The 12,612-nt window shown below is 38.2% G+C and overlaps 1 protein-coding gene across 1 annotated transcript; it reads left to right on the top strand.

The window, feature by feature from the left end:
* The first annotated feature begins 10,220 nt into the window (after window positions 1–10,220).
* Window positions 10,221–11,729, top strand: LOC136277474 (tetratricopeptide repeat protein 28-like). The gene has a single exon (XM_066159646.1). The coding sequence runs from the start codon at window positions 10,221–10,223 to the stop codon at window positions 11,727–11,729; it is 1,509 nt and encodes a 502-aa protein (XP_066015743.1).
* The last annotated feature ends 883 nt before the right edge of the window (window positions 11,730–12,612 follow it).

The raw sequence follows: 12,612 nt of genomic DNA, 5'->3' as shown, positions 1-12,612 counted from the left end.
AAAATCAAACGAACATTGCTCGAAAGTGGACTCGGGTTGTTGGCGAAAGAATACGAGAAAAACCCGAGTTACGGACACACACGTGTGCACGATAACATGGTGCCTCGGGCTCTACGAGCACTAGGCACGAAAACCATTCCCAACGTCTCTTTTATTTCAAAATAATTCCTTACCCTGTCAGCGTCTTTTTACGAAATTACTTTTTTCTACAACGGCCGCCAGAAAAAAGTTATTTCCCAAAAAGACGCTTCAAACAGCCCATGAAGGCTTTAAAATATCACAGATGCAACGATTAACATTCCATTTAACTTAACTGAGATACTCAAACCGAGATTACCCTCATAGATTTTGTTTGTCTCATATCAACAATTATTAACCACGCATACATAGTGAGGTATGCCTGTGTTCGGACGCTCTACCGATGAACTATGGGAGATTCGTGGCAGGCTATAGTGGACCTCAATGAATAAGCTTTTTGACTTGATTTTCTCTGAAAAGGAGGGAACAAGCAGCAAACACAAGCATACATTCCGAATTAAAAATAGCACAACTTTTTGTGTTGCTTGTAAGACCAAAGTTAGTCAAAAAATTCATCGAGAACAAAACTCTATTCTTTCACCCTCAAGATCAAATCAGAAATTCTCCCCTATAGCCTCTTAAATCAGTTGAGAGAACTTGGCGTTCTATCAATTGAACACTTCGTCTGAAAAGCTTGGTCCTTTTCCTTATCTGTTTATCGGATATTATAGATGCATTGATATTGTAATGCATGAGCAAATACAAGTTAATTTTCAAGAATTGAAGCGAATATATCTGATAAATATATATATATAAAAAAATATATTGTTCATGTCATTTGCGTCCGCTGAAGCTTTCTCTGCGTCCAGCTGCATTGGTGCAACACTCACTGTTGTCTCCTTCAGAGCCACTGTTTGGTCTCGTCACGCAACACGCTCTCTCTCCTCCCGTTGCGTGACGAGAGCGAACAAAGGCTACGAGGGAGGATACGCTAGCATGCGAGACCTCATTATTGGCATTTGGTCACAAGCGCTTCTTCGCCCGCGAATGAGGTCTTCAGGAACATGAGCCAGCGAGAGGTCTGTCCGGGCTTTGGTACTGATAATTAGTGCCAGATTCCCCGCAAACCTCTCCCCGACTCTTGTCTTACAATGCATACTCAATCTCGGCCCCTCAAGGGTGGGCTGGGATTTACCACGCGCCTGTAACCTTAAAATAGACACATGCTGCTGATTCTAATACTAAATTTGGCTGCTTTACTATACACAGCAATAAAGCGTTCAGAGTTAGAGTCGAGGTAAGTACGATATTTAATTGTTAATGTGCTGATGTGTTAATGCGCTCTCATCAATTTTCCGATTCATATTTCAGCGCCTTTATAATCAGAGCTGCTCTTACATCGACCATTATTATATTGATTAATATTCTTACATAACATGAATTGCCATAGAAGGACGTCGTTTTTAATTAACAAACTCCATCTTTTTTCAAAATTTCCTTTGTATCCCTTGGATAAAGAATATCTGACGCATTAACATCGGTACTTCTGCCGTGCTGAGTCAAATTCGAATCATTCATATCTTTCCATCAGTTGTTAACAATCAAACCGCTTGTGTGAATTTAATCAAATGGACATGCCCAATCTGTGCCCTAAACGTCATGAGAAGTTTAAAAATGCTAACATAATGTGCACATTACGTTTTACGCGGGGAGTCAGTTATCTTCGGCAAAACAAGTTTTAAGATTCAGAAAGATGGTAACCGTTTCTTGTGTTCCCAATGTAACAATGGGTGAAATAAGGCCATTCGAAATTGAAATTTTTTTCGTGAATATGTCCATCAAATGAGCAGAAATTCTTCTTCTCATGAAATCTCCGTTGGGCCCGGCTCTTCTAATGTTGTTTCCTTGGCCGTCCTAAGTAACTTAACTTTTTTCAATGTCAATTGTAACGCAGAGTATGATACAAATCACACAGCATTGCTAAATTTCAAATGAATTCAAGGCGGGGAAATCTAGTCTGTTTGATAATTTAACCTTGTGCGCTTAATTTATGGAGAGGATGATTAGCGATTAATTTTCAGGTTCCTAAACGGCCTTTTTTTTGTTCTGTAGAAATCGAGTTAAATCTTTATACTTGGTAACCGTTTTCCCTCTTCGGTTCAGCAATTTTTTATTCACCCACGCATATTACTTTATTTTACAGAAGCTTTCACATCTTTCTTACAATAGCTATTCGCATTTATCTTTGTTTTGCAGGGGAATTGATTCCGGTTTCTTGCTTTTGGTTTCATCAGTCATACGACTAGAATATCAAACAATACAAGCTTCTTGTGTAAAAGGTTAGTAATAAAAAATAAATTTAGAAACAATCTTTCCCGCTTTAAAAAACTGAAATGTTTTGCACTGGACATTCAAAGCCACAGGATTTAACCTCCAAAAAATCTTAGATTTTGGCAAAGATTTGTCGCTTAAAATTTAACTTAAACCGATCAAAGTCTAAAAAATAATATGATGAACTCAATTTTAGGACCTTAACTTCCATGATCTTACTAAATCTCCTTTGCAAATGTAAGAAATATCTCAGTAAATATTTTTAGAGAATGTAGTTTTGCGTCCTCTCATAAAATCTCCGTTTGGACCCTCTCCTCTGATGTTGTTTCCTTGACCTTCATAAGTAACTTAACGTTTTTTAGTGTCAGTTGTGACAGAGTTTATTATCTAGATACTGATGAAATACCAGGATTTTTCCTTTTACTAAAAAATCATATCTTCATCGCGCGCAGTGAAGATACTGTTTTTATCTTTCACGTGTGAGGATATTGATGTCGCCATGGTTACTAACATGATCAGTCAATTACAAGAGAGCTTCCCGCTCAGGCGAGCGGCTGGTTCTTTTGAAAAAAAGTTTTCTTTTATGTATGAATTTCATCAGTATCTATAAAATAAACAGAACATTACATGGCCGCTTGGGGATACGAATTTTATATTCGAGTGCTGAAAGTATCTCTGACGAGTGAGTGAAGCTTGTGAACTTGTGAGAGATACATTCATACGTGAAAGATAAAAACAGTATCTTCACTGCGCGCGATGAAGATACGATTTTTTAGTAAAAGGAAAAATCCTGGTATTTCATTAGTATCTAGATAATAAACTCTGTCACAACTGACACTAAAAAACGTTAAGTTACTTATAAAGGTCAAGGAAAGAACATCAGAGGAGAGGGTTCAAACGGAGATTTTATGAGAGGACGCAAAACTACATTCTCTAAAAATATTTACTGAGATATTTGTTACATTCCATATAATATCCTCTATATATACAAATCGCACAGTATTACTTAATTTCAAACTAATTCGAGGCGGGGAAATCTAGTCTGTTTGATAATTCAAACCTGTGTGCTTAATTTATGGAGAGGATGATGAGCGGATTGATTATCAGGTTCCTAAACGGCCTTTTTTTTGCGTGTTCTGTACAAATCGAGCTCCATCTTTGAAGTTATACTTGGTGACCGTTTTCCCTCTTCGGTTCTTCAATGTTTTATTCACCCATTTTACTTCTATTTTTTTCAGTGTCAGTTAAACCGCAGAGTATATACAAATCGCATAGTATTGCTAAATTTCAAATTAATTCGAGGCGGGAAATCTAGTCTGTTTGATAATTCAAACCTGTGTGCTTAATTTATGGAGAGGATGATGAGCGATTGATTATCAGGTTCCTAAACGGCACTCTTTTTGCGTGTTCTGTACAAATCGAGCTCCATCTTTGAAGTTATACTTGGTGACCGTTTTCCCTCTTCGGTTCATCAATGTTTTATTCACCCATTTTACTTCTATTTTACAGAAGCTTTCACATCTTTCTTACAATAGCTATTCGCATTTATCTTTGTTTTGCAGGGGAAGTCTTATTTAGGTTTCTTGCTTTTGATTTCATCAGTCATACGACTTGAATATCAAACAATACAAGCTTCTTATGTAAAAGGTTAGTAATAAAAAATAAATTTAGAAACAATCTTTCCCGCTTTGAAAAACTGAAATGTTTTGCACTGGACATTCAAAGCCACAGGATTTAACCTCGAAATAGCCTTAGATTTTGGCAAAGATTTGTTGCTTAAAACTTGACTTAAACTGATCATAGTCTGCAAAATAAAATAACGAACTTAATTTTAGGCCCTTAACTTCGATAATCTTACTAAATCTCCTTTGCAAATGTAACAAATATCTCAGGAAATATTTTTAGAGAATAAAGTGTTGCGTCAATTTGACACCGTCCAGCTGATAAGTTTCTTTATTCTCCAAAACTGTTGGCTGAAGAATATATTGATACTGTAGGGAGAAATTGTACGTTAAACAATTTTTTTTAAAGCAGATAAGCGATGAATGAACGGAAAAATGAGATTTTTAAATCTGAAATCTTTAAAAAAAGAACATGAAGATGCCATGTTTTTTATTTAAATTACGGGGAAGTCAGAAAGCGACGTTTTAGTTCTAAACGATTCTTTGTTTCACCGATGAAACTTACCTTTTTTTCACTCTCGTCAGATTGTCATTCATCTCTGTCTTGCAAGGAAAGCGTTATTTCAGTTTTTTACTCTCGGCTTCCTCAGTCATTCGATCAGAATATGAAACAAGATACAACTCCTTGTTCAAGAGTAAGCGGCGAAAATAAAGAAAATAACGGCTTACAGTCTCATCTCTCAATCTCTTTTTTTATTTAAAAAATGTTTTCGGCGCCTGCTCAAATCAGGCGCAACAGAAATCGAATTCAAGGACAGCGATTTTTGATGTGGAAAGAAAAGCGAAACAGAAAGTCATATTGATATGTCTTACACCGAGAGATTATCACCTGCAGTTTATAGTTTCTTGTCTTAGACCGATCAAACTTAGCACTTTGTTCTCACACGAGCTGCTTGCATTTGTCTCTGTTTCTCGCCACTTTTGGTCTCATCACCCAAACAAAGCGTGTTTATTTTTGAAAGGGTTATCAGCGAAAAAACTAAATTTAGTAATAGGCATTCTTTCCCCGCTTCGAAAAAAATATATTTCTGGTTTACTGGAGTAAATTCAGTGATAAGAAAGGTTGTTAATCCAATAAATCTCATAATTTTTGTGGAGAGCTTCCAAATTGGAATCAATTTTTGATCTGGATTGCAAAATAGAGTGGTTTAGCAAGAGGACGGAAACGTCATTTCAGAACGGCGCGCGCAGCAAAAATGCCGAGAAAAAACTGGATGATGGAGTTGTTTACAGTTGTTTACAATGAGTTTCCGTTTAATCGTGAACGAATGAAATGCACTCAAACTAGTCACCAACGAAACGGTTAGACTTAGGAATCAGACTTCGTTCCGGTTTTATTTTGTTTTTGTTTAATTTAATTTTTTAACGAATAAAGTCGTTCAAGACTGAATCAAATTAATATATGTAGAAAGCCGTGTTTGTTTTATCTCTGTCTTCAATTCGCAGAACACTTTTTAATCAAGGTTGAAACGACAATGACAACAAATAACACTGAATAATATAGCAGGTAACCTTCGTGTTGTTTCATTTTGAAAAAATTCAACATGAAGCAAGTTTAATTTATTGATGAATTAATTCACGATAAGATTAACAGTACCCGTTCTTAGAGTTTTCATACATGGTTTAAGAAATGTATCAAAGAAAAGCCCTAACGTTGCTTAAAGCCACGCTCAATTACAAAAGGTAACTGAGCCCTAAAATCTTAGATAGCTTGCTGACGATCGTGTTTCCTTTCGGGAATCCAGAATAAATGTAGCGGTAAATTTTCACAAATTCACCGAATAAAACAAAGAAAGGAACCTGGTTATCCTGGAAATGAGTTCTGAAATCATTCCAAACAGCGTTATCTCGTTTATAAGTGCACAATTAACGCAAATCCTAGGCGTTTTGATCACGTTTTGATGAACTTGATGGGGAGAAGGGCAACGCTAACAGCGGAAGTCGAAATAGAGTCGTGTCCAGATTATCCGCGCGCTTTCCCGTTCTGAAATGACGTTCCCGTCATCTTGCTAAACCACTCTAATATCAAAGGACTGCATCATCTTTCCCTTTTAAATTTATGATCTCATCAGGGATTCTTCCTTCTAGCTCCCTCACATTACCTTGCTTGTCAGTAAAGAGAATTTAATGTTGCATTAAGAGAAAACCCTCAGCTGATAAGAATTCTCGTGGCTTGTACACTGAATAATATGGAAAGAGAAGCAACATGTTCCTCCGTTCTGTAACTTGATGGCTTTAAAAATCGAGCGAAGCAAAATTAAAACCAGCAAACTCTTATCAATGATATTTGAGCTCCAATATTTATTGATATCTCTTACGGGCAAGCTGTGATGCAGGTTCCATCCTTATTAGGTTTATCATGATTAATTTTAACCGATAATTTTCCTATTCAATCTTACAGTAGCTCTTCGCATTCTTCGTTGCTTTGCGGAGAAAGTTTACATCACTTTTGTGATTTTGGTCTCCTAACTATCCAGAGATCTTTTAGTTTTTAAAGGTGAGCGGCTAAAAATTTATTTCATAAACATTATGCGTTAGCTTGGTTTGGATGGAAACTTGCTACTCACAAACATAACACCCTCTGATTAATGAGTCTGTTTACTTTTAGCATTGCTATATGGTATATTGTTATATACTTAGACTTTGGTTGGTTCATTCTTGGTCACGTGCCCTGATCAAATTCAAATGTATCCCGACTGGGATACAATTTTGCAGTTGTTGCCCGCGCGCCGAATACAACAGCATGATTTTGCTAAATGATTGTTTAAGGGAAAGTCTAAATATATAACAAAGCATTTAATGTATGATCTCTCGGTAAACTAGTTAGTTTTGTTTTCTCGTTGGACTCATGAGAAAAAAACTAAATGTTTCCCTCGGAACCATACATTTAGTGTATATTGATATTGTAAGGAGAAACTACAAGTTAATCAGTTCTGTGATGATTGAAACTAAGAAGATCCCGTATGTTATTTGATGAATCTTATGAGCAACATAAGAAACAATCTTTCTTCCATCTTTGGTTTTTTTTCTTATTTTGATGACTTCTTCTCACCAACTGTGCAAGTAAAATTTTATCACACCAGCTATTTGCATTTACGTTTGTTTGTCTGGGAAAGTCTCATTTCATTTTCTTATTTTTGTTTTCATTAGTCACACTATCACGCACCAATGTAAAAGGCATGTTCTGTTCCCAAAAGGTGAGCTGTTCGTTTTATTTAATTTCTGCATTTTTATTGCTTCCTCAGTTTCATTTCCATGAATGAAATTGACTTTATTATTTTACGAAACAAAAAATTTGGAGAAGTTGGTATATCAGTTACTGAAGTAACACGTATGTAATTGAATGAAATAGAAAGATTTTCCTTCGTCTGAAAAACAAACCATCATGTGAGCGGTTGAAAAGTTGGGTTGAATTTTTCTCAAATTAATTATGCGAGTTCCTAAGACTGACATGCCGGCTTGATCTCGATGGAACAAACGGTTAGAAATACCAACACAAATCTTGCACAAATATTTCCATCTGGGATCAACTGAACAGTTTTATACCTCGTTTAATTGTAGAATGTGATTTTTTTTGTTGGATTTATGTCCATCAAATTTTTCCACCACGCAACGAAACTAAATATATATGTCACGCACAGGCAGCCCAAGCTCCAGCTGTGAGATGATCATCTTGCGCAACAACAGTCAAGGCGGAATTATTAGACCGCTTTCTCTGATGAAAAGAACCCATTTTAACGAGTTGCCCATTTCGAGGTTTTTCCTATGTACGTATAACACCTAGAAATGGACAACTCACTAAAATGGTTTCTTTTCATCAGAGTAAGCGGTCAGATAACAAGTGATACACTGTGGAAGTAAGTTGGGGTATTTTTATTGAGAATTTGGCGTAATTTTTTATTCCTTAGAGCGGTCGTAAATATTCCCATAAAAACTCTTAAAGTTCCGTCTGTTATTGTGCAAGATGATCATCTCACAGCTAGAGCTTGGGGCCGTTTGTGCGTCACGTAGATGGATATCTCCGAATCGATTTAAGATATATTGATTTGCCTCGATTTTGAAACGAATAACAACGGATATCAGAGCTGAGTTAGTCCCTGGTTTTTGAAGGGCAGCAGAGTGAGGATCCTGATCGTGTTTCACGTAACGAACTTGTAGGAAAATTCCCGCGTCATGTTTAGAAACTCGAACATTTATCAGTGTTACTTTTTTTTAAGCTTCCTTTTTTTGTTGATTCTTTCTTACGACAACAAACAGGAGAGAGCCGTTATGAGTGACGCTGCAGAAATCCTAAAATCAGTCCAGATAGGTTTAAATGTCGTCATATTTCTTCTGAACACTGATCGTGGCCTACGAGCGACTGAGTTATGTAATGAATGTTTAATTCTACTTAAAAACCTTAACTCTGGGAGTCACCTTGATATCTCCGATGTACTATTCAATGCGTACTACGCCATCTCTGGTTACACAGATGCAGAAAGACATGCCACCAAACTTCTTGACACATTTAACCATGCCTGGAGACTAATCATCGAACTGGGAGACATAAATATAGCACAAAGCCGGTTTGTAGAGGCAAAGCAACTCCTTCAATGCGCACTCACCATCATGAAAACAATTGGTCACAAAAGAAAAGAAGCAGTGGCTAACGGAAGACTCGGAATTGTCTGTACTAGCCTAGGAGAATATCAGAAGGCTAAAGAATATCAAGAGAAAGCACTTGCCATCGCGATAGAAATTGGCGACAGAGTAGGAGAAGGAACAAGATACGGGAACCTCGGAAATGTGTTTTATTCCCTTGGCGAATATCAGAATGCTAAAGAATATCACGAGAAAGCACTTGCAATCGCGATAGAAATTGGCGACAGAGCAGGAGAAGAAACAAGATACGGGAACCTCGGAAGTGTGTTTTATTCCCTTGGCGAATATCAGAATGCTAAAGAATATCTCGAGAAAGCACTTGCCATCGCGATAGAAATTGGCGACAGAGCAGGAGAAGGAACAACATACGGCAACCTCGGAAGTGTGTTTGATTCCCTTGGCGAATATCAGAATGCTAGAGAATATCACGAGAAAGCACTTGCCATCGCCATAGAAATTGGCGACAGAGCAGGAGAAGGAACAACATACGGGAACCTCGGAAATGTGTTTAATTACCTTGGAGAATATCAGAATGCTAAAGAATATCACGAGAAAGCACTTACCATCGCGATAGAAACTGGCCACAGAGCAGGAGAAGGAAAAACATACGGCAACCTCGGAAGTGTGTTTGATTCCCTTGGCGAATATCAGAATGCTAGAGAATATCACGAGAAAGCACTTGCCATCGCGATAGAAATTGGCGACAGAGCAGGAGAAGGAACAACATACGGGAACCTCGGAAGTGTGTTTGATTCCCTTGGCGAATATCAGAATGCTAAAGAATATCTCGAGAAAGCACTTGCCATCGCGATAGAAATTGGCGACAGAGCAGGAGAAGGAACAACATACGGGAACCTCGGAATTATGTTTTGTTCCCTTGGCGAATATCAGAATGCTAAAGAATATCTCGAGAAAGCACTTGCCATCGCGATAGAAATTGGCGACAGAGCAGGAGAAGGAACAACATACGGGAACCTCGGAAGTGTGTTTCATTCCTTTGGCGAATATCAGAATGCTAGAGCATATCACGAGAAGGCACTTGCCATCGCGATAGAAATTGGCGACAGAGCAGGAGAAGGAAGAAGATACGGGAACCTCGGAAGTGTGTTTTATTCCCTTGGCGAATATCAGAATGCTAAAGAATATCGCGAGAAAGCACTTGCCATCGCGATAGAAATTGGCGACAGACGAGGAGAAGGTTTAGCCTACTCCAATCTTGGAATGGTGTACAGTAATCTCAATAAAAAACGGCAAGCTAAAGAATATTTGGACAAAGCAGTCGGCGTCAGTATTGCAATCGGTGACAGAGAACTGGAAGTCATGGCTATTGTAGGTTTGGCACATGTCTCTGCTTCTGTAAATGACATTCAGAAGGCAAAAGAACATTGTGAGAAGGTGCTTACAATCCGCAGAGAATGCGGCAATAGAGACTGCGAAGCACAGCTATACCTATCCGTTGGCAGTCTATCCCGATCGTTTAGTGAATATGATAAGGCAACATATTATTTACAGAAAGCTTGTTCCTTAAGCAGCCAAATTGGACACAAAATGACTGAGTTTCAAAGCCTTCTCGGTATTACAGTTTTAAAGATATTGCAGTTCGAGGTTGTGGAGGCAACGAAATATCTTTTTCAAGCTATTGAGAAATATGAAAAAATCAGAACTCTTCAGAAAGGAAACAGTGAATTTAAAATTTCTCTATTAGAGAAACACGGTACTTTTCCCTACAAGTTACTCACTTACCTCCTTTGTGGTACCGGAAAATTTCAAGATGCTCTCTATGCTGAGGAGCTGGGACGAGCAAGAGTCCTCGCAGAACTCATGGCAGACAAGTACTCCGCTGAAAGCCACATCTCAGTTGATCGACGGTTCGGGATTGAAAACATCGCGAGAAGAGAAAGTAACAGTGTTTTTTTGTACATTTCGTATGAAGATCGGCAAGTTCTGCTCTGGGTATTGAAAGCAAATGGAGACATTTTCTTTCGAAAAACAGACGAAGTGAAAATAGACACTCTTATTGCTGAGCAAGTTTGCGAAGTGGAAGGAGTTTTCAAAAAGAGCGCCAAATGCTTTGGTGTTTTACCCACAGCGAACTGCGAAGACCGATCGCTGGGTGACAACATGACGACATCTCTTCATGAAGAGAGCCAAACAAATCTGCGAGGTGACGAAACCAAAGATACCGGAGGAAGTCATCATTTGTGCTACGAATGGATCATCGCACCTGTGGTAGATTTACTCACAGAGCCCGAAATCATTATTGTACCGGATCGTTTTTCGTACCGAGTCCCATTTGCTGCCTTGCGCGATGAACAAGCCGGAAAGTATTTATCGGAGAAGTACAGAATACGCATCGTCCCTTCATTGACAACTCTCCGGCTTATTCAAGAATGTCCAGCAGACTATCACAGTCAAACTGGCGGACTGGTTGTGGGTGATCCTACGGTTGGCAAAGTGCAATACAATGGACGTCTCACTGACATTACACCATTGTTCTGTGCAAGTAAGGAAGCAGAAATGGTTGGTCAACTGCTGGGCGTTCAGCCTTTATTGGGAAGTCGCGCAACAAAGCAGGCGGTTCTTCAAGCAATACCTTCAGTGAGTCTGATACATGTTGCCGCACATGGAGATGTCGAAAGAGGAGAGATTGCCCTCTCTCCTCAATGTACTACTAACAGTACTCCACAAGAGGAAGACTACCTCCTGACAATGTCCGACATTGAAGGAGTTCAAGTGCGAGCTAAACTGGTAGTACTCAGCTGTTGTCACAGTGGGCGTGGATTGGTTAAAAAAGAAGGAGTTATTGGAATCGCTCGAGCATTCTTAGCATCTGGTGCACGTTCAGTGTTGGTAGCATCGTGGGCTATAGAAGACAAAGCAACGGCGAAGCTCATGAAACATTTCTATAAACACCTTGTGCGTGGAGAAAGTGCAAGTGAATCTCTTCACCAGGCCGTTCAATGGTTGAGAAGTAATGGATTCTCCAAACCTTCCCAATGGGCTCCGTTTGTGTTGATGGGGGATAACGTGACATTTGATTTTATGAAAAAAGGGTAAGTCTGATTAGAATGAGCAATTTTCTACGATAAACCGATTAGCACACTTAACTTATTCAGTTTACTCAGTTGTCGTAATTTTTTGTTTGTTTTTGTCTTTGTTTTTCATCCATAAAATGCCTCGAAAAAGACTTTGATTTTGTCTAACGCTGGGAGCCAGAATTTTTTCACAGAAGGCTTTCTAAAATTGGCTTTGAATTAGCGTTTCTTTAGTATGCAATATACTCGGAAATAATTAGTCAAATTCGATGCGATACTACACGTTATGACGATGGAGGTAACTTGAGAAGCTGAAAAAGTTAACCTTATCTGTAAAAAATCAACAAAAATAACAATAAATTGACAATCTTAAAGTCACTTTCGACAAGTTTGGACAATTATACCCCCTGGAATTGCAGAAGAAAGTAATTTCTTTAATTGGAAATCTGTTCCGTCTACTTTAAAGGTGAAATAGTGACAAATTTATAATGTTTTTTTTTTCAGGAAAGAGGAACTCGAGGAGGACAACAACGAGGCGAAGAAGAAACAGAGCGACTACTGATCCTACACAAAGATTCTTCTTCCTGTACATTGTCGTTCAGTGGACACTGGTATTACTTTGCGAAGACATTTTTAATTTTTTTTTTAAAGTCAAGTAGTTGATTTTGCGTGCTTTTGTAAGCAAGGCGTAATCGAAAGGCAACGACGATAAAACCTGCAATTAAGTCGTTTGATCTATTAAGTATACTATCAATAAGAAACTACAATAAATTGGGATGGGAAAACTGAACGCAGGAAATCAGCTTAATGTATAAAAATGTGAGAATGTGGCAAAGTTTCGTCAAAACTCAAAATTAATCCTTGATTTAAATCATTATAATTCTGTTTTCAATTCTCCCGTTGGA

Source organism: Pocillopora verrucosa, chromosome 12 (genome assembly GCF_036669915.1).
Source record: "Pocillopora verrucosa isolate sample1 chromosome 12, ASM3666991v2, whole genome shotgun sequence".
Lineage (NCBI taxonomy): Eukaryota > Metazoa > Cnidaria > Anthozoa > Scleractinia > Pocilloporidae > Pocillopora > Pocillopora verrucosa.
This window is presented reverse-complemented; position numbering and strand designations above follow the sequence as displayed.

Coding starts and splice junctions, on each gene's coding strand:
- LOC136277474 (XM_066159646.1), top strand. CDS start 10,221: ATGACTGAGTTTCAAAGCCTTCTCGGTATTACAGTTTTAAAGATATTG.